This window comes from Tachypleus tridentatus, chromosome 6 (assembly GCF_004210375.1).
Source record: "Tachypleus tridentatus isolate NWPU-2018 chromosome 6, ASM421037v1, whole genome shotgun sequence".
Lineage (NCBI taxonomy): Eukaryota > Metazoa > Arthropoda > Merostomata > Xiphosura > Limulidae > Tachypleus > Tachypleus tridentatus.
The window spans coordinates 108,698,091-108,725,498 of record NC_134830.1 but is presented as its reverse complement, the minus strand read 5'-3'; the positions used below and the strand labels follow the sequence as shown (position 1 = coordinate 108,725,498).

Here is a 27,408-nt window from a genome sequence, read left to right as displayed (position 1 = left end):
GGGAATCGAACCCCTGATTTTAGCGGTGTAAATCCGAAGACATACCACTGTACTAGCGGGCGTATATATTATAATTATTCTATTAAAATGTGATGAATGATTTCATTACATTTCATCTTGATAAGTGCTGGAGTTAATGCTTTAGTTTTTGTGTTTAACATTACTCACTAGTATTCGTAGTATACGTGTCAGTATTATTTTTCTTCTTTATAATGGAATGTTTCTATAGAATCGTGTTTCATCTAACTGCAATGAAAAAATTGTATTCGAAATTATCCAGATGTAGTAATTTAACGCATAAAGTAGTGTGATGTTTTACTTTATATAAATATTTGTTTTTCAACGTTTTATGAAATTCAGATAATTTAAAAAAATAAATACAATGTTTATAAAACATTCTATATTTTTTACAGGTCCAAAAATTATGAACATATTCTAGCTTTAAGCCCAATGTTATTGTTGTATTACTTCTGATAACGGCGGCGAAACTTTCCTATTTTATAAAGATATCAGGTCATCCCTTAAGTAATGTTCGATTTTAGGTTCAGAAACAGTGAAAGGATTTCAAAAGCTTTTAATGTTATTTAATCAATAATGTATGTTCCATTATTATTAATTACTTTCCCCCATCGATTCACAAGCTTCTGAATGCCACTTCTACAAAATTCTTGGGGTTTGGAGGAAAAGAACGTAGAGAGGATAGTTTAGAGATATTCGTGTGTTCCAAGCTCTTCTCCATCAAGTTAGTTCTGCAAACTTTGGAATAGATGATAATCAGATAGGGCAAGGCCTGGAGAATAAGGAGGATATGGAAGTATTTCCCAGTCTAGCTCTTCGATCTTTGCAGATGTGATCTTTGCTGTATCGGCAAGTGCATTATGCTGGTGTAACACAACACCTTTACGACCGATCAAAGCAGGCCTCTTTTTTTCAATGCAACATTCAAGCGTTCTAGCTGTTGAGAGTGGAAGTCTGATGTAATCATTACATTGAGTGGCAGCAAATCAAAGTGGATCATACGAACAGTGTCCCACTAAATGCTTAACAAGACTTTCCTAGAGTAAAGAACCTTTTTGGGCTGTGCTTTAGCCAGTTTACCTGCATTGAGCCATTGTCTGCAGCACTTAACATTTTTATAATATATCAATTCTTCATCTCCGGTCATTAGCCTGTTCGAAAAAGGTGAGTTACGTTCAAGAGAGTGCAGATAAGTGCAAATGTCCATTCTTGCTTTGAGGTTGGCTCCTGTCAACTCACGGGGGACCAATTTTCCAAGTTTTGACACCTTTTCAAGCTGTTACACATGACGACGAACTGTTTAATGGGTTGAATTAAGCTTCTGTGCTAGTTCTTCAACTATTACAGCACAATCTTCATCAATTGCAGCCAGCAGCAAGACATCATTAAATTCAACATTACAATCTGGACGTGGCGCATCACTTAAGCTGTAGTCACCTGACGTGAAAATCTAAAACCATCTTTAACATTTCTTTTATTGAGAGACTTCGCACCATAAACACCTTGAATGTTTTATGTAGTTTCTGCTGCACTACTGCCTTTTTTTAAACTCATAAAACATTATATGCCTAATCAGCTCCTCGGACACATCTATCTTCAAAGGGCTTATTTCATTAGTGATCTGAAAAAGTGGAGTTGGGTTAGTTTTCTTAATTTGGCTGAACATTTTTGTACACGTCTTATTATACATTTTATTCATTTAAACCTTATACAAGGATAGAAATGATGATGCACTTTTTGTATTAAATGTTCGGACATTACCTGATAGTTTGTTTCAAAGCTTACCTCGTATTACAATAAATAAAGAAATATCCTTAGCTTAATTATAAGTCTAAGAGGAAGCAGTTGTTAACACTAAACAATATGTTGTTGTTTTTTTTTTAAATGAAGCTATACAATGGGCTATCTGTGATGTGAACACCACGTGTATTGAAACCTGATTTTAACTTTATAAGCCGTCAGATTTACAGTTGATCTTCTGAGGGGGGACACTAAACAAATTATTTTCACATCATGGCTTCTAATCAGTAAGGTTCAAAAACTGCAAGTTTAATCTCAAAATCATAAACATTAATGCAAAATACTTACACATTGTTATCGGGGGCTCGAGTGTGAAATATAGCACACAGTTTCATCTTAAAGATGCTCCAGACATACTCTGGGTAATATTTGACTTTCTTTACCAAAGGACACATCACGAAAACTTTCCCCACAATGATATACCACTTATGTCACCTTGCATTTTGAGAAAAGTATTAGTATATTCAAGAGCTTCTTATGGTTTTCATAGTAATTATACTCTACCGTTAGAACATAGAAAATGAAGGACGACTTTTCAAACCACATCCCATCTTTCAATCATTCGTTCTCCACTGTTTGCAATTTTAATGGTTAAATCTGATATTAGCATGTATTGTGGAACTGAATGTCGGCTGTTGACATGAAATGTTTTTAAAACGTGCTTCGTACGATACATTTTGGAAAAGTCGAATCTTTATCACTTTTGCAAAAATCAGTTCGTTGGATCACTGTCTGATCTTTATTAAAGTTTACAAGCTTTTCCAAAATCTTAAGGCCAATGAACATAAATAAAACATATGCATTTTGCGTTGTTAGACTTAACCACTTATTTGAGTAGAGCTTCGAAAGATGAAAATAAGTAGTAAAGGGATAATAAAAATAAAAGAGTTTCTTAACATTTAATAGGGAAAATGTGAACACTATGAAATTAGCCTAAATACTAACTGGTCAAAAGTTTAAGACCATACTGAAATAAAGCGTTAATCGGTAAACACCTAACGAAATTTATTCATTTGTGTTCAAGCATTAGCGTTGTCAACATCTCCCACTGACATCTCGTGTGTCACATTGGGTAAGAACATGGCAAAGGCTAAAAAGTTCACAGAGTTTGAACGTGGTAGAATTGTCGATCTGCAAAAGCAAGGTTTCTCTCAACGTGCCATCGCTGGTGAGATAAGGCGTAGTAAAACTGCTGTTGCAAATTTCTTAAAAGACCCTGAATGATACGGAACGAGAATTTCAAGTGTCGGCCCAAGAAAATTTCGCCAGCGTTGATCAGGAGAATTCAACGGGTTGTCCGGCAAGACACCAGCCGATCGTCGAACCAGATTAAGGCCCTAACGGACGCAGAATACAGCTCAAGAATAATATGACGGCATCTACGAGAGAAAGGCTTTAAAAGCATTAAACGTCTTCAAAGGTCATGCCTCCTTCCACATCACGAAACAGCTCGGTTAAACTTTACTGAGAAGCACCAAACATGGGACGTAGAAAAGTGGAAGAAGGTTTTGTTCTCTGATGATAAAAATTAAACCTGGATGGTCCAGATATCTTACAACGTTATTGGCACGATAAGGATATCCCACCGGAGACATTTTCTACACGACACAGTGGAGGATGGTCCATCATGATCTGGAGTGCTTTCTCCTTTCATGGAACAATGGAGCTTCAATTTATACAGGGGTGTCAAACAGGGGTGTTGGAGAGAGCATCCTTATTGACTGAAGGCCCTCGTTTGTGTGGAAATGACTGGATCTTTCAGCAGGACAACGCTGCAATCCACAATGCCCGCAGGACAAAGGACTTTTTCATGGCGAATAACGTGATTATTTTGAACCAACCAGCGAGTTCGCCCGAACTTAACCCCATTGAAAATGTTTGGGGGTGAATGATCTATAGAAATGGACGTCAATTTCATACAGTGCATGATCTTCGTGAAGCCATCTTTACCACTTGGAATAAGATTCCAGCCAGCCTTCTGCAAACCTTTATATCGACCATGCCAAAGCGAATGTTTGCAGTTATTTGCAATGACGGCCATGCAACTCACTACTGAGACCTCTTGTTGGGCATTTTTATCCTGTTTAGGACTTCTTTTTGGTATGTTTTTAAACTTTTGACCAGCTAGTACTTAGGATAATTTCATAGTGTTCACATTTTCTCTATTAAATGCTAGATAAGTTTTTATTTTTATTTTTCCTTTTCTTATTTTCATCTTTCGAAGCTCTACTCAAATAAGTGGTTGAGTTTAACAACGCAAAATGCATATTTTTTCTTTATGTTTATTGGCCTTAAGATTTTGGTCAGCAATGTATTTTTTCTCAGTCAATAACCAGCAGGTGGTAGTCACATTTTCGCACTGATAAACGTGGTTTCTTTTTATGGTTATTGTTGGTAGACTCTGATGAGAAATATATTTAAACAGATGATAAAAGCCACTTTAACAATGACGCGACTAGCTCTTTAGCAGCCATTTTAAAATTGGAAAATACTTTTATTTATTGCTTTGTTTAGATTTGTCATGATATAAGTACATTTTTGTGTACATACTCGCATCCTTTGATGAATATATTTGATGTATGCACAAAACATGTAATTCTCAGCAAATAAGAGTGGAAGAGTATATTTAGCTAACTGTTTCATCTGAAATAAAACTCGAATCGACTGTGTAGTTATGTTACATTTTGCACATACAAGATAAAAATCGTTAAGTATATTTATACAGTGTTCGATACTTAAAAGAAACTTAAACCTAATGTGTTTTTATGAAAAGGTTGATAAAAATGAATACATTTTGCTTATTAAAAACTATACATTACAGTTATAAATGTGATTCAGTTTGTTTTACGATTTTTATGCAAGTTGTGTTTTCATAAATTACGTAAAATATATTTATAATTGTTTAACGTACTAATTTTACCCATTATAAACTATGGAGCAAACTACCTGTATTAACAAATTTTACGAAATGCGCTTAGAAGGAATATGGGACCATTGAACGTTTCTCGTCTCCAAAGAATGGAATCAGCACCGATTAATGCGTTGTCCATTCTCACACATCAAGTAGATGTAAACGTAACCCATGAAGTCGTAAAATCAAGTAAAATCTTTTTGCCTAAGACTCTTCTGAATCTTCACATCTGTTTCTAAGGAAGGGTTGCTACTTCTTAAGCGGGAAGCGTTATTCACTCAATACGAAATGTTTAGTTGTAAGTAGAACAGATGCAGGACAGCTTTTCATCCATACTTGGATAATCTCACTTCTCCATACCATCAATTTCAAAAATATAAATAGCCACTTATCTCCCAGTTCGTCCCCACTGGCACAGTGGAATATCTACGGACGTATAGGACTATAAATTGGGCTTCGATACCCCTAGTGGGAAGAACACAGATAGTCTTTTGTGCTTAATAACAAACAATATAAACAGTTTTCCAATTCTATCTAGAAATCATGGTTATAAATAAAACTTCATACAATATATGTTTCGATATCTTATGGAAAGGACCGGGCATGACCTAGTATTTAGCCTATTAGATTATGAGTCAGAAGATTCATGGTTATCGTCCCCGTTGTCGTAAAATAGTGCTAAGCTATTTTGGATTATGGTTGTATTGTAGAAGTGACAGTCAAATTCTACTTTTCCATTAGATTATAGTCCTAGAATTCATAGTGCGTTCTGTTCACTAACTGCATTCTCTCTAACCTGGTATTTCAAAGTTAGGGTAGCCATGTAGAGATGCTTCTGTATAGGCTTACGTGAAAATTATATAAACATCAATGATAAATATCTTTTATGAAAAACTAGCTCGCAAAACCACGCTCTTCTGCATTACGATTATGTTACACGGAAAGGTAAATAATTCTTAAAAGAATACTTTATGGCCATTTTATATACCAAATTAATTAATTAATTTTCTTTTCTTAATCATGGTCAACGTAAGCGCATAACAGCAATAAAATACATCGGTTAAAGCTTCGTCTTTCTATAGATTAATCCTGTCAATTAATCATCTTGCGTATAAATAGGCTTTGGGTCACATGGTTGACTTAATTTTACAATAGATTTATGTACCGGATATGGCCAAGTAGTTAGCGTTTCGGATTTTGATCTTACTGCAAAAGGTGCTCCACATCTTGAGGCCGAAAGTGCGTTGTAAGAGTCAAATCATGCAATTTGATTAGAGTATATCAAGAGCTGATGGCGGGTGCTGTTGGTTGTAAATGCCTACTTTCACTTGTAACAATTTGACAGTAGGGACTTTTATCGTAGAACGTTCCTATGCAGCTTTGCAATAATTTCTAGAAGAAACAAATAGTAGATTTGTTTTCACAAGATAATCACTTAGTATATTTAATTTGATAGTTATCGACGTATAGATATAGAAATACTGTTTGATTTTTTTTATAGATAAATTTGCTTAACAATTTCAGAAATAACCTTCTGTCGTCACACATTCTTAACATTTGTGTTTTGAATTTGGAGTATTGAGTTGTCATACATAATCCGCATGTAATTTACGTTTGCGAACAGTGACATATAGCATATAGAAAGTTTTCTTATTTTTTACGGTCTCTGATACTTATGACCTAATAAATAATCATGTTCATTAGGAGTTAAACGGTATGTTCAAATAACGCCTCTGAACATAACATGCTAAGTTATCGTGTGTGAAAATTTTAGCCAGTTTTAAATCTACATCTCTGATTATTATGTTTGTTTCCTTCTTTTTTCTTAATTTCACGCAAATGTACACGAGGGCTATCTGCTCTAGCCGTCCTTAATTTAGCAGTATAAGACTAGAGCTACTCTTTTACCAACGAATAGTGGAATTGGTCGCACATAATAACGCCCCAACGGCTGAAACAGCGAGTATGTTTGGTGTGACGGGGATTCAAACTCTGAATGTTATTTTCATGAAATCGTATGAGTTCTCTTAGCTACGCGTAATACAACATATCAAAGTAAGTAAAAACATGAAAGTAATTATTGCGCTATTAACAACGGTTATTATTTAACAACAACAACAACAAATATCTTAGGTATAAGTACAACTTTATTCATTATCAAAAACATATATTTACTGAGAAAAAGACATCACTTAAAAATAAAAATTACCCATAAGAACAGGTTTGTGCTAATAAACTGTATCGTAGAGATCTGACTGAAATTTAAAATCATATTTCAACGACTTTTATCTTTCTCTTTTTATTCTCAAAGGAAAATTAAAATATTTGTTACAATTTTTGAGATTAGAAAATAAAAGTTTTCCTCGAATATTAATGCTGCATTGTTCTGTTTTATATTATTGTTGCCACTGTTCTTTATAAATACGCTATGATCACGATTTATTTTGTTTGTCAATGAACAACATGTATCTGTTACATGTTAGCTATAAGAGGATTAAGTCTTGATATAAAACAAATTATTGTGTTATAATCCTAACTTACTAAATCTATAATTCAATTCTATTACTATTAAGGCTTATTCGTAAACTATGTTGTAATAATGTTTTATTTTATTTTATCTGTAGTATGCATCACAATAATCATGGTGTTAAATGGAAGTTGCTATTTTCAGAGACTATTTTACTAAAATTATATTTAGATAAAATAATACATGTGATTCAAAAACATTGTTTTTTTTAGATTTTGAGATTTCTAAGTTTATATCTCTCTAAATCAATTTGTGTGAATTTAAATGACTAAAAAATGACATTTGTGTAAAACACCTATTTACAGTTAAAATTAATACAACGTTAAAGTCATTACACGATAAATAGTTATTTAAAAACAAGGACTTGCCCTAAAAAGACTCTACATATGTTTAATATGACACTGAAACAGTCTCGCTTTAGAGGCAAATTCTTGTTTTTAATATCTATTTATCGTGTAATGATTTTAAGGCCGTATTTTTTTAATTGTAAATAATTGTTTATATTTCTTCAATGACTTGTTAAACTTTAATCGCAATAGCTGACCAATTGTCCCTGTGATATATAAATAAGGATTATGCAACACGTAAATTATAATGAAAATGTTACAAACTATTCCAATTCCTATCACGTAATGGTTTCTATTAGCCCTCACCTCAATGTGGCTCACAGGTAAACCTGAGGAATTATAACTCTAGAAATCGGGTTTCGATAGCCACGGTAAACAGAGCCCAGATAACCGATTGTGTAGCTTTGTTATTAACAACAAATAAACAAAACTTTTAGTAATAGCTTCCTGTAAAAAATAAATAATAAATTAGAATGGCAAGCAAGACACTTTTACTTATCACCCTGCTCTTTGGTAGGTAGCTCTTTGGTAGTACAGAATTCGGTTTTAATTTTCTTGTGGTAGACAGTGCGTATATATTATTTTATATAGTTTGCACTAAATAACATATCCTACCACATTTTTTTAAAGATGTTGTAAATAGTTCTCCTGTATCAATTAGATTCACGACAACAACTCTTCTGTATTCATTTTTGAAAGGCCCGGCATGGCCAAGCGTGTTAAGGCGTGCGACTCGTAATCTGAGGGTCGCGGGTTCGCATCCCCGTTGCGTCAAACATGCTCGCCCTTTCAGCCGTGGGGGCGTTATAATGTGACGGTCAACCCCTCTATTCGTTGGTAAAAGAGTAGCCCAAGAGTTGGCGGTGGGTGGTGATGACTAGCTGCCTTCTCTCTAGTCTTACACTGCTAAATTAGGGACGGCTAGCACAGATAGGCCAATCAAGCTAGCTGGTTTAAGCGAGATGTGACAAGTTTGTTTTTTGAATTTCGCACAAAGCTTCTCGAGGGCTATCTGTTTTGTTACATATTTTTAATTAAGTAATGCAATAGCATTACTAGACTCAACTATGTTTACTAAACATATTTCTTTTTTCCCATCTTAGAATGCTTAGTGTGAATGATAGATTGAGTTGGCAGAATTAGGGAAAAGCTATTGATAAGAAAGAAAAAGAAGAAAACAATAAAATATATTTGAATGTCAAACAACTGAAAACAGTGGAAGACGAAAATTAACTCAAATATGACACAAGCTAATAACATTTCCTGGTTGCAATTACGTATTATAACTTATTTCGGCCGATTCTCCGATTTATTATGTTATGTCCGTTACGTATAACTATTTCGAATAATAGAAAATTTTAATTTCAATTCAGAAGCTAATTAAATTTTAATATGTATTAAATTTATGATATTTACTATCAAGTTTGATTCACACAATTTTCTTTCTTAACATAAATATGTTTTAATATACAAACAATAATACAATTTATAATAACGGTTATTATAAATAATGATTTATATACAACAGTTTTACAAAGTTACAGACAATATTGAGTATTATATCGAGTTTAAAACTAAATATTTTATCGACGATTTACGTCCACGACGAGCAAATTAATTCTGAAGTGATATTGTCACACCTCCTTGTTGCCTGGCATGGCCAAGCGTGTTAAGGTGTGTGACTCGTAATCTGAGGGTGGCAGGTTCACATCCCCGTCGCACCATTGTATTACTTAATTAATTATATGTAACAAAACATCAGCTTTCACAGTTCTAAAGTCATTTGTTATCTAAGATGTAAGTATTTTATAACCTTCATTATTTTGAACCTTATTCTTGTTTACAGCACATAAAATTAACGATTTACTTTCAATGCGTTAAACTTAACTACTTTATGAGCAAATATGTGTAATCATAATCATAAAAATATCCGACACATTTCCTGATAAGTACACTCAAAACAACTTTTTTCTGAATATACCTTTTTCAGGGCAACGTTTTTTACTATATCGGAAAGTAACGAATTCCCATGGTAACTGTTACTTTAAAAAAATTCTATAAGCAACATGCGACATTCAAAGATAAAAAAAAATGTTATATGTCTGCTAATCATGCTCTGTACGTTTAGTCTTACATGTGTACAATATGATTAATTGTTACTTTGTGAACGCACCTCGAAAGTTTTAATTACTTTTTAAATAAAATTATTTGTTCTTCTTATTAAATAGAGGTCATTGAACATCCAAAGAAGCTGAAATATTTTTAAAATATAATAACAACCAAAATCTAGCTTTAAGTTGTTTGTTAATTATAGTAATTAGATTATTTATAGTAAATTATCACCAGAAAGAGCTTTAGCAACACGAGTAAGCGTTGATTTAAGCTATCTGAGCTTTCGGTATTATTTATTCATTACTCTATTTGTAGTTATATAACATTAGTATCTGTCCGATGTTATATCAATTATCGCTAGATATTTAAATTGAATATACGAGTTCATACGCTTATCTGATATTATCAGGTTATAACTAGTGTTGGACTAAATGCTAAAATATTTCCTCAGTTTTCTAACATCGTTGAGTAGAATTTTTTTAGTTTTTTTTCAGAAACTTGTATTCAGTCAGAACGTTTTCCCCGACATATATAGATTGTTATGATCACTGCGTGCACCAATATTATTTTGTACATTAGTTCTTAACAGAAATTTTCTAAGTATGTGGGAAATTAATAAAAAAAAGTATTTTATTTATTTATTTTTAAATGTGTATATCAGTTTGGTCGTTAGAGTGTTGTTGTTCAGATGTTTCTGGAAAGAGTGATTTTTCTAGGCTTAAATATATAATAAATAATTACCAGTAGGTATAAACTTTATATTTAAACTAAGTTAGCTGCAGAAGTTGCTTTTTTGTCTTTCCAATATTTCTCTTATTAAGAGGATTGGATATCCTCAGAAGCTACGGTAATACTTTAATATAACTAACTGTTACTTGAATAGGTTGGAATCAGACCCAGTAAGCTCCGATCCAATAAATCCTCATCCAGTAAATTATGTTTTTTTTTTTTTTTGAGAGATGGGTGACTCGAAATAATTTCACTTATGCAGAAATTAATATCCTTCATTGTAAAAACGACATATTTCTTCATAGTTTATTTCTATTCTGTACGCTTACCATTTGCAGATATATTTGTTCAAGAGTGTAGTGTCTATGTTTACTTGATCTATACGACAACATTGTATTAATACTAACTAATAAATGGTAAAGCGAGTTTCCAGATTGTTAAGCCCTTAATGACGTCATCAATGTGTAGTTAATATTTAAAATTACAAGATTTTGAATTTCGAAGCGTTAATATGAAATTTACAGTTTATTGGGTTTTTCAGATAAACGACGACTGCTTTACCAGTTTCGTCTGGACCGATATATGGGGTATTACAAACATTCTAAGCAAATGCATACTAATTGCTAGAAATGTCGTTAATTATACACTTTAAAGATAAATGCGTACTTAGAACTATAAAGTGTTTAAAGGTCTATTAGTGGAGTTTTAATGATGTTTTTATGTTTTATTTATGTCTGTACATATTATATTTTATGTGTGTTATAGTGTTAATTAATTTTTAACAGGTTCCTGTGTTCTGCGTATGGACTGGACTGAGTACGTAAAATTCAAAATGGTCTAAGATTTTATAGTATTATAAACCTTATAATTGACGTTTTCAAAAATTAAAACATAATTTTCTGTCATTTTTAGCATGTAATGCTTCACCAGCTTTTATCAGAATTTATTAAAATAGCTGATTAAATGTAAATCAACCTTTTATACGATGCAGTCCGGCTGAAAAATAAGTGAATAAAAACTGTAATTATGTATTTTATTAGTTCTCACTATGTTTCAGTTCTGCCATGATCAACTACATCTGTAATTGCTGAAGTTACATTTTCGAGTTATTTAAGTCAAAATACTTATATTTAAAGACCAAACCTAGATTATCTATCTTGCCTGGCATGGCCAAGCGCGTAAGGCGTGCGACTCGTAATCCGAGGGTCGCGAGTTCGACTCCTGGTCGCACCAAACATGCTCGCCCTCCCAGCCGTGGGGGTATATACTGTGACGGTCAATCCCACTATTCGTTGGTAAAAGAGTAGCCCAAGAGTTGGCGGTGGGTGGTGATGACTAGCTGCCTTCCCTCTAGTCTTACACTGCTAAATTAGGGACGGCTAGCACAGATAGCCCTCGTGTAGCTTTGTGCGAAATTCCAAAACAAACCAACAAACAAACAAGATTATCTATATCATAAACACATTGGTTCCTCATTTCTGCCCCGAAGTTGGAGACTAGGAATTTACAACGCTAAAATCGACGGTTCGATTCTTTTCTGTGATTGCAGCAGATTGCTCATTATGACTTTGCTATGAAATCACAGTCGCGCACGTTCTCATTGCTTCAAGTTGATGTAATTTTCGAACAAATACACAGTGATAACATAAAAATATTTTTTAAAAACAATTATTGCACGAATGGGTTAAAATCTATAAAGCGCCTCAAACTTAACACTGTTAAATAGTTTTTACAAAAATGAATTGTCTTTAGCCTACAAGTACACTTCTCATAAAATCAGCTATAAAATCGGGATACGGACAATGACTCACTCAAATATTTCTTTATATAGTTTGCCTTTCTATTTATTTTTTATTACTTTTTGAAGACATCCTGAAAATTTGTTTGTTTTCAATTTTAGGTTTGCTTGTTTCGAAGTGAAAATGTAATTAGGTAGTTTGGTAATTATAGCTTGTATTTTTCAATATGAGAAATTACACATTGTTGGAAAAATTAACTTTGTTGTCTAAAATTGGCGTTTCATTAGAAAAGAGTTTTATTTCAATAAAACAATTGTCAAACACATTTTTCAGTCGAATACAACAGACTAAAATTTTTCAAAAAGTTATTGGAAAATACAAAAGACATACGAAAAATATTTCGTCTGAACAAAAAAAAAATGACGATTCAGTTCTTGTAAAGAAAAACTTAGAGCAATTGCCCACAAACTGAAACATTCTTAAAAAAACTTCTTGAATATTTATAAAAGTTAGAGAAATTTTGTTAGTCGACTTCATTTGATTACCACATTAAAGTCTTATAGTTATCATTTTTTAACAAAGTATATATCTTATTCTTTATCAAAGTAATGCAAAACCTTTTCAACAACGTACCAAATTTTTGCAAATTTCTCTATTTATGAGTAGAAATACATCATCAAAAGTTTATTTTAAAGGGACAGTCAGTGAGTGATCATGGAGGTGAAACATTGTCCTGAATCATAAACGAACGGTCTACAAAATAATTTTGTACGTAAGTAATAGTAATGGAATGAAGATAATTTTTATTATGATAAATGTATTCTTGTAAATAAAAACATTTGAGTGAAAATAAAGAAGTGTGTATAATAATATGTCAATCGCACCACACCTAATACATAGAGTATCGGCGAGACTTTTTGCTTGATACTAGAGCTCTTCAAGCTCTCTGGAGTATTACAGACGTATTAGGGTTTGAAACGCTATTTATAATACCCAGTTGCTTGACAAAAATTTATGTGGACAAGTTCAAGCTAGTGAATTGTATTGATTTTCTCAATTTTATTTGTATCACAACACATCTCATGGGCTCGGCGCCCGTTGATGGAGTCAGCAGATAGCCCGATGTAGCTTTGCTATATGAAAAAACACACACACACAACACGTCACAATTAGGATAAGAATTATTTAACAATATTATTTATTTATTTTGACACGAAATATTGTTAATTATTATTTTGTTGAATTAACATATTCATTATTCAGAAAGACTGTCGAATCAGCAAACTAGTCTATATTAAAGTGCTCAAGTATAAGCGCTATATCAATGAAAGAAAAACATTTACGACATACAAACATAGTATAAACCAAATGTTATTAAAATTGCCTAGTATGAAGAGAGACCGTGTAGCAAAGCAACTTTGTTTGAGACTATTTGTTATTAAGCACGAAGATACACAAAGGACTATCTTTGAATTGATATTGAAACCTGGTTTCTAGCAGTGTAAGTCTACAAACATACCGATCTACCTATGGTGAGGGAGTTTCTTTAGAAAAAGTGTGTGTGTGTTTGTATTTGTACGAAAAAATGATGGCACAATTCTTATACTGTCTAGATCGAAATTTCTTAAGAAAATAAAACCCCAAACAAAAATATATCGGTATTCTTAAAATGCGCATATTTCAATGTGAATGACTATATATTTTTTTTAGTTTACTTACACGCACTGGTTACTTATCCATGAGATGTTTTATCCAGAATGTTAAAGCCGATAATTGGCTGTTAACAGTGAAGTTCATTAAAAACTGTATTTCAGCTAGGAATGGCAGATGTCTCGTTTTTTAAAAGACTAAGAATATTATATCTAAACTCTGTCTTTGCGTGTTTCTTAGATCATCTGTTCGATCTGATTAGAACCACTGTTCTGTGTCTATTACTTTAGGGGCGGTGTAACCGAGAAAAACCTCCCTGTAAGTATTTTCACCCTCCACAACACTTGAAGGATCAGTTGCTAATCAATGGAAGAAATCACCTTGCCCTTAAGAACGCTCTGTTGCAACAAATGCCTCTCCAGCAAGTCCTTTCCAGCCAGTTTCCTGCTGTGGTAAGATTCCGTCTTTCGCATAACTGAACTGTTATTATATATTTAATAACTCACGACTTTCTAACTAACCCGATAAGACTTTTTGGGTAAACCGAAGACTGTAATAACACTAAAATGATAAAAGTGTAAAGCTTTACAATTTTGTTTTGAGCATTATTATTATTTCACAAAGGTGTGACTGGAGTAATATAGATTATATTAATATCTAACTGGTAGGATTTACAGCCACAAGATCGTTAGATTTTCAGAGTTCAGAGGTTTGCAATTATGTCTCTTTATCGGGAAAACTAACTTTTTGTTTCTTTTATTAGTAGACGAATTATTGTGGCCACTATGTATATATTTTAACCTTACGGTGTAAGGAAATATAACTTTGTATAAAAAATGCACATAAAAATTTATAAAATATCATATCTAAACAAGAAACTTCCAACTGTAAAAATATATAACACATTGAAACCGGTAACCACAATGAACTTGCCCACAGCGTCCTAGATAGTGTAATCAAGACAAAGTACTAAAATTGTGTTAGCTATTGTTATTAACGCTATACGATTCTATATTGTTTATTGGATTTTTTTTGTCAAATTTGGAAGACTTATCCATCTTAATGGTAGAAAGTAGAATTAATAAGTAAAATCAAAAGTAATTCTTATGTTAACCTGAAACAACAGACCGCTTACTGCAAACTTCACAACAGTAAATTCCAAAACCAAGTACTAAAATAGTGCATCATTATTTTTTTTACCTTCTGTCAAATAATTCAAGAGAGGGATAAGGTTTTTTTGTGTTTTTTTTGGAATTTCGCACAAAGCTACACGAGGGCTATCTGTGCTAGCCGTCCCTAATTTTGCAGTGTAAAACTAGAGGGAAGGCAGCTAGTCTTCACCACCCACCACCAACTCTCGGACTACTCTTTTAATAACGAATAGTGGGATTGACCGTAACATTATACACCCCCACGGCTGGGAGGGCGAGCATGTTTAACGCGACGCGGGCGCGAACCCGCGACCCTCGGATTACGAGTCGCACGCCTTACGCGCTTGGCCATGCCAGGTCGAGAGATAAGGCCAGGTTTACATGTGTACTAAAGGATTCTGTATGTAATCGCATATGAGATAAGCAATTCGTGATCTCTATCCTAATGATTTTTGTGGGTAATGTGCTCAAAAACACTTGATGTTGAAGATTCCAAAGAAATTAGCATATCAGCTGTCAACAGAATGGTTAGCAACAGTTGTTATAAAAGATAGATTGTTTCCTAATAATACCACTAACACAATATTCTGTGTATAAAACACCTATTTACTGTAAGCTGTATATCTTATGGTGTTTGATATATTTACCGATTTTGTATAGTGAGGACTGAAATAAATCATTTCGGAATAACATGTTGAACCTAATCAAAGATTCATCCTTCTCATGTTGAATTTCCGTTTTCTTGCAATGTTGGACTCTCCCAAAGATTTGCTATCTTACTCAGAATATTAAGACAATTTGCCAAGAAATTACAACTAGAAACTGCTTTACTGACGATTTTATTTTTAAAGGTACGAAAAGAATGTTATCTTAATTTCATATGTATATACTAGCGAATGGCCGGTCAGAAGTGACAGGGCAAGTACTACCCTAACCTCACATTTCATAGTTAACTGAAATAAATAAATCTTGTGAAATCAAGCTCAACAAATAAAGAGGTAGAAAAGCGCAGTTGAGGAAGTAAAACGTCGGTAAATTCCTTTATGAGCCAATCAAAATTAACATCATTGATCAAATTAATTCATGACGTACTCATAGGATAATAACCGGTAAAAGTCAAATAGTGTTTCGGTAACATCACGTTCCAACAACGGCTTTTATGTCTTGTTGATTAGCAACAAATCATAACCTGATAGTGTTAGTCCATGCAATGAAAATATAAAATGAAATGTATAGACAACAAAGCTGGAAAAATATTTCTTGACCAGCTGGAGTACCCATCCTCCTGACAGAAGTTATGTAAATTAATGATTAATGAAAAATTACTTTAGGGCAGAAAACACTGCTTCTTTGTTTGTTTTTGTACTTCACGCAAAGCTACATGAGGGCTATCTGCGCTAGCCGTCCCTAATTTTGCAGTGTAAAACTAGAGGGAAGGCAGCTAGTCTTCACCACCCACCACCAACTCTCGGACTACTCTTTTAACAACGAATAGTGGGATTGACCGTAACATTATAATGCTTCCTCGGCTGAAAGGGCAAACATGTTTGGTGCGACGGCGGTTCAGACTCGCGACCCTCGGATTACGAGTCGAGTGCCTTAACCGCCTGGCCATACCGGGTCAAAAACATTACTTCCCTTGTATGTGCCTAGTTGCATTGCACCATAAAACGCCAAACCCACCCACACACCCTTATATGTAATTGTAAAAATTGCAAAAACGCCCTTAAAAACGGCATGTAACAAAATGGAAAAATGTAAATTTGCATATATTTCCGCACAGAGTCAACAAAACTTTCATGCCAGATACTTCAACATGGGGCGAAGTTGTGTTTTAAAAAAAAAAAGACGAAAGTACCCATAAAATCCGCAAAACGTAAAATACAAAACTCATACGAAATTTGGTGTAGATCCATCTAAAGGAGTCGAAGTAGTAGAAAAACCCGCAAAACGAAAAAATTTAAAACTGAAATTTGTATGTACCTACACATGGACCTAATAACCTTCCATACCAATTTTGAAAAGAGGTTCATTCACATCCTACGAAGTAGTTACATGAATAGAGATCAGACAGTACTTTTATATCTATAAATATTTCTTAATGTACAGTCTCCGTTGAATAAGGAGGTTTGCTTTTATTAAAAAACATTGGTGATATAAAATTTAAGTTTAAAAGTGAATCGATATTTTTTCTTTCATGATAAATTTTATACAATTGGTTCGAGGCTAAGTGATCCAACCCTACATCTTTACTTACAAGATTTCAAGACAATCTTCTTTTACGACTTCTACGAAAGAAATATACAAAACGTTTTTAGTATTTCTACGTTTTCTGACTGTTACTAATGTGTTTCTTGACATCATTACTTTAAAGTAACTCGTAATGTATATGAACAAATTGGTTGATTGATATGATTGGTTGTAATTAATTCCCAATGTTTATGAATAAAAATTAAAGGTAAAAAATGTTTTATCTTCACTTTTTATTCTATTTTGCATTTTTTTTATTTCCTCGTCTACGCAATTATGTCATTATTAAAACTAATCTCACAAAGTTTATCAACATATATATTACCTTTTAACATGATTATTTATAAGTAACAAAGCGTTTTTAAACATGTCAGACGTTTTACATGATTATTTACGAGTAACAATGCTTAAGATATTATTCGCTTTATATGATTATTCGTAAGTACTTTCAATGTTTATGAATAAGTTAATTAATATTAGGTTTGGGTTTTCTTTTATGCATTACATGATATAAATAAAAATAGTTACTCTTAAAAGTTTAACGGCTAGTAATTAAAAAGTGAAAGGTATTTCTCTATCGCTAGGTTTACAGCATTACTTGTTTCGTTGGAATGTAAGATGTCACAAAGTGTTTTACAGAACGCTATTTTTATATGCAAAAACGGCTCGTTTGGGTTGAGAAAATATTTTACATAGAAGAGCGAACAACATTTCGACCTTCTTCGGTCATCGTCAGGTTCACAAAGAAAGAGGTAACTAACCGGAAGCTGACCACATGTTTGAAAGGGGTTGTGTAATTGAGTGTAGGAATGTAGAGGGCGGTGTTAGATGTTTGAATATATAATTTTATTTATTTTATTATTTTAATATAGGTATAAAGGTGTTCCTTTATATTGGTTTATTTTGGGTTTAAGTTGTTGTATAAGTAAGGCTTCTTTAATTTTGCGTTTGTTTATGTTTGTTTCTTTATTTAGTATTTGAGTGTTTTCTATGGTTATGTTGTGTTTATTTGACTTGCAGTGTTCGAAAACGTGTGAAGGTGACTTTTTATGTTCTTTGAATCTGGTTTCCATTTTCTACTTGTTTCTCTAATATAGAAGACGTGGCAGTTATCACATTGTATTTTGTAAATAATGTTGGTGTGGTGTTTGTCAGTGTAGTTTTTACATAGTATAGACCTCAGCTTTGTGCCTGGTTTTTGAATAAATTTGGTATGAACTGGAATGTCATATTTTGTTACTAATTTTTGCCAAATGTTGGTTATTTGTTTGTTGATGTCAGGAATATATGGTCTACAGCAGTATATGGTTTCGTGATTTTTTGATTCGTGAGATATATTTACTTTAGTTGGTTGATTTTGCTTTCTGTCTAGGTGTGTGCGTATAATGTTTTCTACGGTTTGTGGGGGAAACTTATTGATGTTGATGAAGTATTGTCTTATTTTGTCTAATTCATCGTTAATTTTATCTGGTGCGCATAGTTTTATGGCTGTGTTTATTTGGTTTCTTAGTATGTTGAGTTTTTGTTTTGTTTCATGTGCTGAGTCCCAAGGAATGTATAGTCCAGTATGGGTGATTTTTCGGTGGATTTCTGTTTTGAATTGTGTGTCGGTTCTTGTAATTTTGAGGTTAAGAAATGATTTTTGATTGCTTTCTTCCTGTTCACATGTGAAGTTAATGTTGGGATGTATAGAGTTAATGTGATTGAAAAAATTAAGTATGTGTTCTGTAGATTTGAATCCCGCAACCGTGTCATCTACATATTTGTACCAGTATAGTGGTGGATGTCATGCTGTGTTAATTGCTTGTGTTTCAACTTGTGTCATAAAAATATTGGCTAGAACTGGTGATACTGGGTTGCCCATGCTTAGGCCATTTGTTTGTATATAGTTTTGGTTGTTGAACATGAAGTTTGTCTTTATCGTGGTGAATTCTATGAGGGTTGCTAACTGGTTACTGGGAATTTCTATGGTTGGGTTAGGGTCTCGGATATAGAGTTCTAAGGCTATCTTGCAGGCTTCAGTGGTTGGAACTTCTGTAAAGAGGGATATAACATCGAAACTGGCCATTAAGGCTTTATGATTAAGTTGATTTAGATTAGACTTGAAATTAAAAGAGTCTTTGATGAATGAGCTGGCTGGTGTTACATATTTGGAGAATGCCCATGCTATGTATTTACCAAGATTGTAATTAAACGATTCATATGTGGACATTATTGGTCGTAATGGACAATCTGGTTTATGAGGTTTGTGGATGCCGTATATTTGTGGTGTGCGTGAGTCGGTCTTACGTAGGTAGGAATAAAGTGTTTGTGAAATTGTGTTGGCTTTTTTCATTTGTAGTAGTAATTTGTTCAGTTGCGTCTCGTGTGTCTTTGTTGGATTTGTGTGTATTGGTTTAAATTTGTTCGTGTCTGATAGGATGTTATTCATTTTTTGGATGTATTCATTCGTGTTCATTATGACTATAGCGTTACCTTTATCTGCTTTTAGAATTTTTATGTTTTTGTCTTGTTTTAGGTTTTTAATGGAATTAATGTCTCTTTTTGTAAGGTTGTTTTTCATTTTTCTGTTTTGTGAAATTATGTTGATGGTTTTGTGAGAAAATTCTTTGAAAAAATCGTTTAAGATGTTGTTTTTTAGGTGTTTTTGGAAAATATAAATTTGTAATTTTACCTGGGAAGTTTGGCTGTTGGATGTCAATAAAATTATCTAAGTTGTCTTCTTTCTGTTGGTTGTTTTTGGTTGTTTCCTTGTTGTTCTCTGTAGAAAGTATCACAAGTCTCCTGGCTAGGTCTTCTAAACATGTTTTGATTTCTATGGTTGGAATGTGCCTAGGTGCTATTGCGAAGTTGAGTCCTTTGTTAAGTAGATGTATCTCGTCTGTGTTTAATTGTCGATCGGATCTGTTAATTATGAGGTTAGTCAACGGTTTGTCGTTTTGGTGTCTTTTCTGTTGTTTGCATCTTAGTTTTTCTAGTTTTTTGTTGTGGCAGATCTTTTTGTCTCTGTCGTTCTTAGTATTGATTTGGTTTATGTTTCGTTGTATAAGTCCGTAAATCTCTGGTTTAATGCAGCATGCCAGTTGATGGTCTAGGTTCATTTTTTGTTTTTGGATTTGTGTGTATTGGTTTAAATTTGTTCGTGTCTGATAGGATGTTATTCATTTTTTGAATGTATTCATTCGTGTTCATTATGACTATAGCGTTACCTTTATCTGCATGCTGCATTAATTTCTCAACAAGTAGGTTTCTCGACATCACTGAGAACGCTATTTTTGTTTAGTTAATAATGAAAGTAACAAACCGTTTATGAAGTATAAATAGTAAGCACAGCTACTATTTAGTATTTCAAAATAGTAAAAGCGTACTCAGAGACTAAGCTAATCAAGCGTAGTTACTCCCTTTAACTTACATAAAGAGTGAAAAATCATTTTATGATTCGTTTTGCCAAGTCTACAAAGAGGACTAATGTAAGCGCAGTGTTAGAACAGTGCTTTATTTTATTATGTACAAGATGGTTATTATATAGAACAAGTAGAGTGGTTGAAGCCCAAGTTTATATTTAATAAGCAAATGTATATTTCAAGGTGATTATCATTTGTGCCACTACAATTTCTTCTCCTTGTTTCCTGCCGCTAGCCTTGGCTATGTAGCCCTAGCAACGAAAACGCATGTTTCTGCTCTTTTCTATAACCTGCCTACGATGGCAATATTACAGCTGTAAGATAATGCATTACACGTTCGTTCTACCACATGAATTATACAAAACTAATCATGATACCCCTACATCCACCCTAACCAGTCTGAGTGTAGATATTCATCTGTAGGTCGTAAAAACAGAAATTAGCGGACGTGCTACAACACAAAGTTCTGTACTTTCTGCTTTTCCCTTGAGGTGACTAGTATGATGCTTTTTTATAGAAATCTACCTATTTTACGAACTATCTCTTATAAAACTTACATCCCCACCTTCTCAGAAAGTTATAAATTCATGATCCAGTATGTTGCTAGAATCATTCTTGTCTTAAAACGGAATAATGATTTATCCTGGAAGTTGAACGTTGATAATAAAACTTTTGTTGGGTAGGCTACCTTCAGATAAACTATTAAGGTTTTTTCTCCCTTTTTTATTAATGGTATTAAATCCATAAGGAATTTATCGTTCATTTCTCATTAATGCTGATTTGCTATCAAGGGTAGAAAGAGACGTGGTATGTGCACAAGCGGAAGTAACTAATTCTGAGCTGTTCAATTAAATATACATCCATACTAGTTCATAATTATATAGAAGTGAAAGTTTTGCAGTTGTATTATCTAAATACACGAAAAGCCTCATTAATACCTTGTTATGTGTCAGAGAATATTATTTTTATTATCTGATAATTTTTAAAATGTATTTAATGCTTTATAGTTTATCATTCTCAGGCAGCAACGCTTTCCTCAGTTCTAGATTTTTCTGTAATTCTCAACCTGTAGTGTCGAAGACATGATGACAAATATTGAATACTTTTAATACCTTAAATTTCCATCTCTAATGTCGAAAACATGGTGATAAAAAGCAAACACTTTTAAAGTTTTTATTTTTTTTCATGCTATTTCCGTTTTTGTGAAATATAAGGCCGCGACGAACTCGTATATGGCTACCCTTCCCACAATGGCCACAGGTTCTACTTTTAGTCCCTACTTGAGTCCAAGTCCTGTTATGGGGATGATGTCAGCCGACGCCATAGCAGCACCACTGAGTATTATACCCACACCCATGGTCACACCTCAGAAAATGCCACGCACTGATAGGTTAGAGGTAAGTAGCGTTATTGAACATTATAAAACAAAAAACATGCTGGTTTGTATTCGACAAGTGTTGTTTTAGTATTCAAACTTTTATTTGAAAGTAAAATTAGTATTAATTTGATATTGGTACAGGTTGTGTGAGGGGAAGAGGTTCATCACATAATATCACCTCATAATTAGGCCCAACAACTCAGGAAGGTTCACTTTATTTTTACCATAGAAGTGAGAAGAAAGAAAAGAGAAAAAATAAAAAAAACAACAACGTAATACGTGGTTATGACTTCAACGTTCTGTGTTGTGAATTGAACACAATAATTAAAAAAAATATATAATTCAACCTATTTATGATATAAACGAAACTCTTGCACTAGCGTACAGGTATTTTCAAAACTGTGGTTTAAATAAAAAGGAAATTATACCTATTCTACAATTTACTTTTTATAGTATTTTTATTTTACCTAACATTGTCTGAACTGGATTTCCAGTGAAATGAAATTTTAGTGGAATTGTCTTTCTCACAGCCTTCCAGTGGCTTAGTGTAAGTATGAAGGCTTATCATGCTAAAAACTGGGCTTTCATACTCGCAACAGGCACACCAAAGATAGCCCATTGTGTAGCTTGTGCTGTACAATAAATAAGCACGTCGTTAGTATACAACCAATGATACTACCTGGCGAAAATAGTATTGTTTTATATCTACAGCCGCGTTTTTTTATGTTTTAAAAGAGTTTGAAAACTAAAATTATAAACACGTGAAATTTATTTTCTATCGTTATACTTTAGCGGAAGGACATTGTAAATCAATTCCTGTTTACTTGTTGTTTTATATCCGTTTATAAATAAAATTTGCTGGTTTAATTAAACGTAAGACTTTGTTGCTAAAGGCTGTAAACAAATAAGGTTTTGCTGCATGTAACTGGCTTCTATTCTTTGAAATTAATAATATTAAAACTGACCCTGCAAGAGCGGCTGTAGGCTGTGTAATGTGGAATCAGGTTCATACATTGCCATCCAGTAAAACGGACCACTCTTTTTCAAAACTCTACAACAAAAACAATAACACAATATGTTATGTGAATCTATTCACAGATCCTGTAAGACGTAAAAAAGGTTTATTAATGCTGAAAGATCATGTGATATAACATAAGTTGTGGAAATGTGATATTGTAGTGTTCATAACAAAGTACTATCACTGGAGGTTTGCAAGTTTTATTAAAGCTACCATTTATGGAGTATCATTAACTAACGACAAGTAAATTGGAAATGGCTAGATAAGACAACAAATTAGTAAATCATTTCGTTTTACTGGAAACAAACTGGTTTCATTGTTTGACTATACGGTAGGTGTCACTACACATTTGTACAGTTACGACAGAAAGTGTTCGTACCCCTGCGTCCTGAGTAGTTTTTTGCTCAAATAACCAAAAATAGGAGGAGCAGAAAATGTTCGTATATTTCAAAACGTGTGAAGAAACCGATATTCCTGTAAAAAATTTGTTTAGTTTGACGAATAAACTACATTACACTGTTCATAATTATTGGAATTTAGCCAGCAAAAAATTTACTTCCGGCAGTTTAGCGCCGTCTCCATCATTATCTGCTTAGCCATCATGGCGAACAGGAAACAACTGTCCAGTGATTTAAAAACCGAATTATTGTAAAATACAAGTCTCGTATGTCTTTCCGGTATTGCTACACACCGGAAAACGTTTGGCATGAGTTGAAGACCAAGGTTCATCAGCGTCATCCGAAAAACTTGCAAGAGTTGGAAGCCTTCTGTAAAGAAGAATGTAAGAAAATACCAGTCGAGTACTGTCAAACGATTATGGAGGGCTATGAGGAGAGATTGCGCCAAGTAATTCACCTGAAAGGCTACACAACTGACCATTAAAATAGATGTACGAACACTTTCTGCCCCTCCTATGTTTGGTTATTTGTTTATAAACAGTTTATTTGTCGTTCAATTTACATAAAAATGTATGTAGATGTGTGTTAGTATAATATTTATAATATACTATACTTTCATTCTTTCTTTATCCTAATCGTGAGAATTTTTAAGTTATGAGGAAAAAAACTACTCACGATGCAGGGGTACGAACACTTTCTATCGTAACTGTAAGTACTATATAGAAAATAAAGTGTATAAGATCAACAGATTCCATTAGTATTTCCTCGTGGCCTGATAGTTAGCGTGCCGGACTGTGAGTCCGAAGGTCTGTGGTTTGCCCTCCGAACTTTGAAAACATGGATGCATTATAGGAGTGACATAAAAGTTAGCATTGCACGCCGTTATCTGGTTGTCTTATCATTTCACAATTAAGGGTGTCTGGCATATATAGCCTTTGTGTAGCTTTCTCTAAACAAACACATCTATAGTGGAGAGACAGCGTTACTAGTGGACCAACCAATCTGGTTGCTCAGTAGCAATTCTGTGAAACACTAAAATTCAGATTTCAATAGTCCTTTTGGGGCAGCAAACAAAAAAAAAGTGGTTCTACTATCCACGAGTTATACTTTCTGTCCAATTTCTTAACTGAAGTTACAAATGCACAACTTTTTTGCTCGTATATTAAGATAGGAGTAAATAAGAAGTCATTATAAAACATACGGAATTAGGCTGAAGTGCAATATACATTAAAATGTTTTATAATATGGCATGTCGTTTCGTATGTAATTTTGTGTTTTGTTACTCACAGCTTTTGTTTACCTGCATTAATCAAACTGCTTTTCTTAATTATTTATTCCTGCACTATCTTTTCCAACGTGTTTCAGTTCTTCTGAACGCACATTGCTATATACGCTAGCTTGTTAATACGGTTTCTCCTGCCTTGCCTCTCCCTTGCCTGTAGGTGTGCCGAGAATATCAACGCGGTAGCTGTAAACGGACTGAAACTGAGTGCCGCTTCGCTCATCCTCCTGAGCACGTAGCTGTGGATGGTACCGAAGGCATGGTGACGGTCTGTATGGATTTCATAAAGGGAAGGTGTACGCGGGATCCATGCCGCTACTTTCACCCGCCGCTACACTTGCAGGCACAGCTAAAGGCTTCCCAAAACAGAGCTAACACCGCCGTTATGGTAGGCCAATCTTTCACTGCTTTCCTTTAACCCTCTGCTTTGTTTTTCTTTTCATCCTTATTTGATTTTGTTATTGACAGTTTGGTAAGAAATATTCTGCACCTACTTTCTTTAATTCACGTAAAGTTTTATAAAATGTTTATTGACTGTAATAAAGCGAATGGAACTGAATGCACAACTTTGGTTCTTTTTCAGCTGCTGTCAATGTTGAAATGTTGTTACTTTAATATAAACTAGTAGTGGCCTGTCTGTTCACCCCAAATTTGTAAATATGCTGTCATAAAATTGTAGAGACTCAGATTTGAATACGTAATTAAATATTGTGTTTTAAATTTGATTATAACGTGCATAAATCAAGAAAACAAAAAAAGTGTTCTGAATAAAGTGTTTTCGAAATCCAGTTATCATTTTATATATGTCTGTATCACGACTGGCTCAGCAGTTGCAATGTAAAAAAATAATTTTGTTTATTGTATCTCTGTACTTTGAATTAATACCTTCCTAGTTCCACAGCTATTAAAACGCACTTTTGATGATGAACTGTTTATAAACTCTAAGCCTTATAACTGTGGTGCGATTTTAACAGCTCATAAGTTATTTTAGGATGTCTAAGAAGTGTGAGCAGGTAAATAGTATTCAAACATTTGATTTTACAACATTACTACAATACCATTAAAATATTTAATTTTTGTTTTAAATTCATTAATAGAACAATATTTTGTTATCCTTTCATAGAACTGGAAAAAGAAAATATAATTCCAAAAACATCAAAGATATATTAAATTTCCGTATTTTTAATAATTTTATATTTTTCAATAAACAGGTGTTAAACAAGTGATAGGAGTTCCAATGAGAGTCAACTATTCAACTTGTGTAGCAAATTTATATTTATATTAATATGAAAAAATAGTTATTGAAAACTATGCAAATCCAGATATTTTTACTTTAACTTCCAGATATATTGATGATTTAATTAGTATAAATAATTCTGAAATATATAATGTTATTGACATCATTTATCCAACAGAATTAGAAATTGAAAATACTTCAATTTCTAATACAGATACGCATTATTTAGATTTAGAAGTTAAAGTAATTGATAAAAAGGATATCAATATGAATAAAAGAAAATATTTTTATTTTACAATTTATGGTTATCCTCCTTACATAATAATGACCGTACCCATCCATTATAAACATTATAACTTCGCAGTTATTCAGATATTCTAAAATTTGTAATAAATTACAATATTTTATTAATAATGTTAATACACTGATATGTAAATTACTAGTTAATGTATTTAATAAAAATATTTTAGATAAAATTATTAGATTATTTTGTCATAAATACGAAAATGTATTAAATAAATACAACGAAAGTAAGCCAGAGAAATTCTACTAAGAATTATTTTTAGTTAAAAATAACGTCATCTAAGAAATTGACGCTACTTTATGTGGATATACACCTTTGGCCACATATAAAAAAAAAAAAAAGCACGACAGTCACAGTAAATTATCACTTTATTGATGTCGTGTTAATTAGTGCCCCTACCACATTGGGGTAAGGAATGCTAACTTCAAGAGGTTTTATCTTAATTACCCTCAAATAGTAATACCTTATTTTCATTATTTATTTATTTTCATCTTTTTCTTATTTTATCTTAGGAGAGCAGTTATCTTTCCACAACTGTCTGACGGCAGTGAAGTGTGATATAGTTGTGGAACGTTGTACGCTTGAGCACCCACATCTCGCTCTCTAATTCCTAATTTTCTTATGTGAGACTAGCGAATTGGAGGTTAAGACTGATAGACGGTCTATATCCACTGCAATGGGGTCCTACTTCCGCAGTCACCTCCAAAACCAAGGATACATTTTATAATCCCACGTTGTAAATTGTACCATAGGATCCTTTTTTAAAATATGCAGCGTATTTTGTTTCATGTTAATGTGTTCTGTTTATGGCTTAAAATTTATGGTTATAATTACACATATGAGAGAGAGATACTAGGATGTCAGTTCCCCCTGCATTTTGTTATCTAATTCAATTATATATTAATTCGCTAGCTGTGTGAATTTATTTTTCCGTGAACTCCTCTCACAATTTTGAAGCTAGTAGGATCAAACTTGGCAGTGAACCCTGGGTGTCCCTACGGTGCTATTATCTATACAACGTACGCCTTATACCAGGAATTCTAAAACGAGTCCCGAAGGTCACCCAGGCATGATAAGGGTCTAGGAGTAGGTTCTCAGTGTTCCTAAGTCCGAATACGGTATCAGATTTTGTGTCCGTGGTCTTCACGTGGTG

The 27,408-nt window shown here is 33.2% G+C and overlaps 1 protein-coding gene across 6 annotated transcripts in view; it reads left to right on the top strand.

Moving 5' to 3' along the window:
• LOC143253275 (protein muscleblind-like) overlaps positions 1–27,408 on the top strand; it is a 197,377-nt gene that overhangs the window by 146,661 nt on the left and 23,308 nt on the right. For 4 of the 6 annotated variants that reach the window (XR_013029483.1, XM_076506872.1, XM_076506873.1 and 1 more), the window contains exons 2-4: positions 14,124–14,285; positions 21,853–22,035; positions 24,875–25,102. Coding sequence is in view for 5 of the 6 variants with exons in the window: in XM_076506872.1 (XP_076362987.1) it covers positions 14,124–14,285; positions 21,853–22,035; positions 24,875–25,102 (573 nt within the window). In the remaining variant the exon portion in view is untranslated. Of the gene's footprint in view, positions 1–14,123; positions 14,286–17,818; positions 17,987–21,852; positions 22,036–24,874; positions 25,103–27,408 lie in introns of those variants that run through there. The other 2 variants (XM_076506875.1, XM_076506874.1) reach the window with 2 other exon arrangements.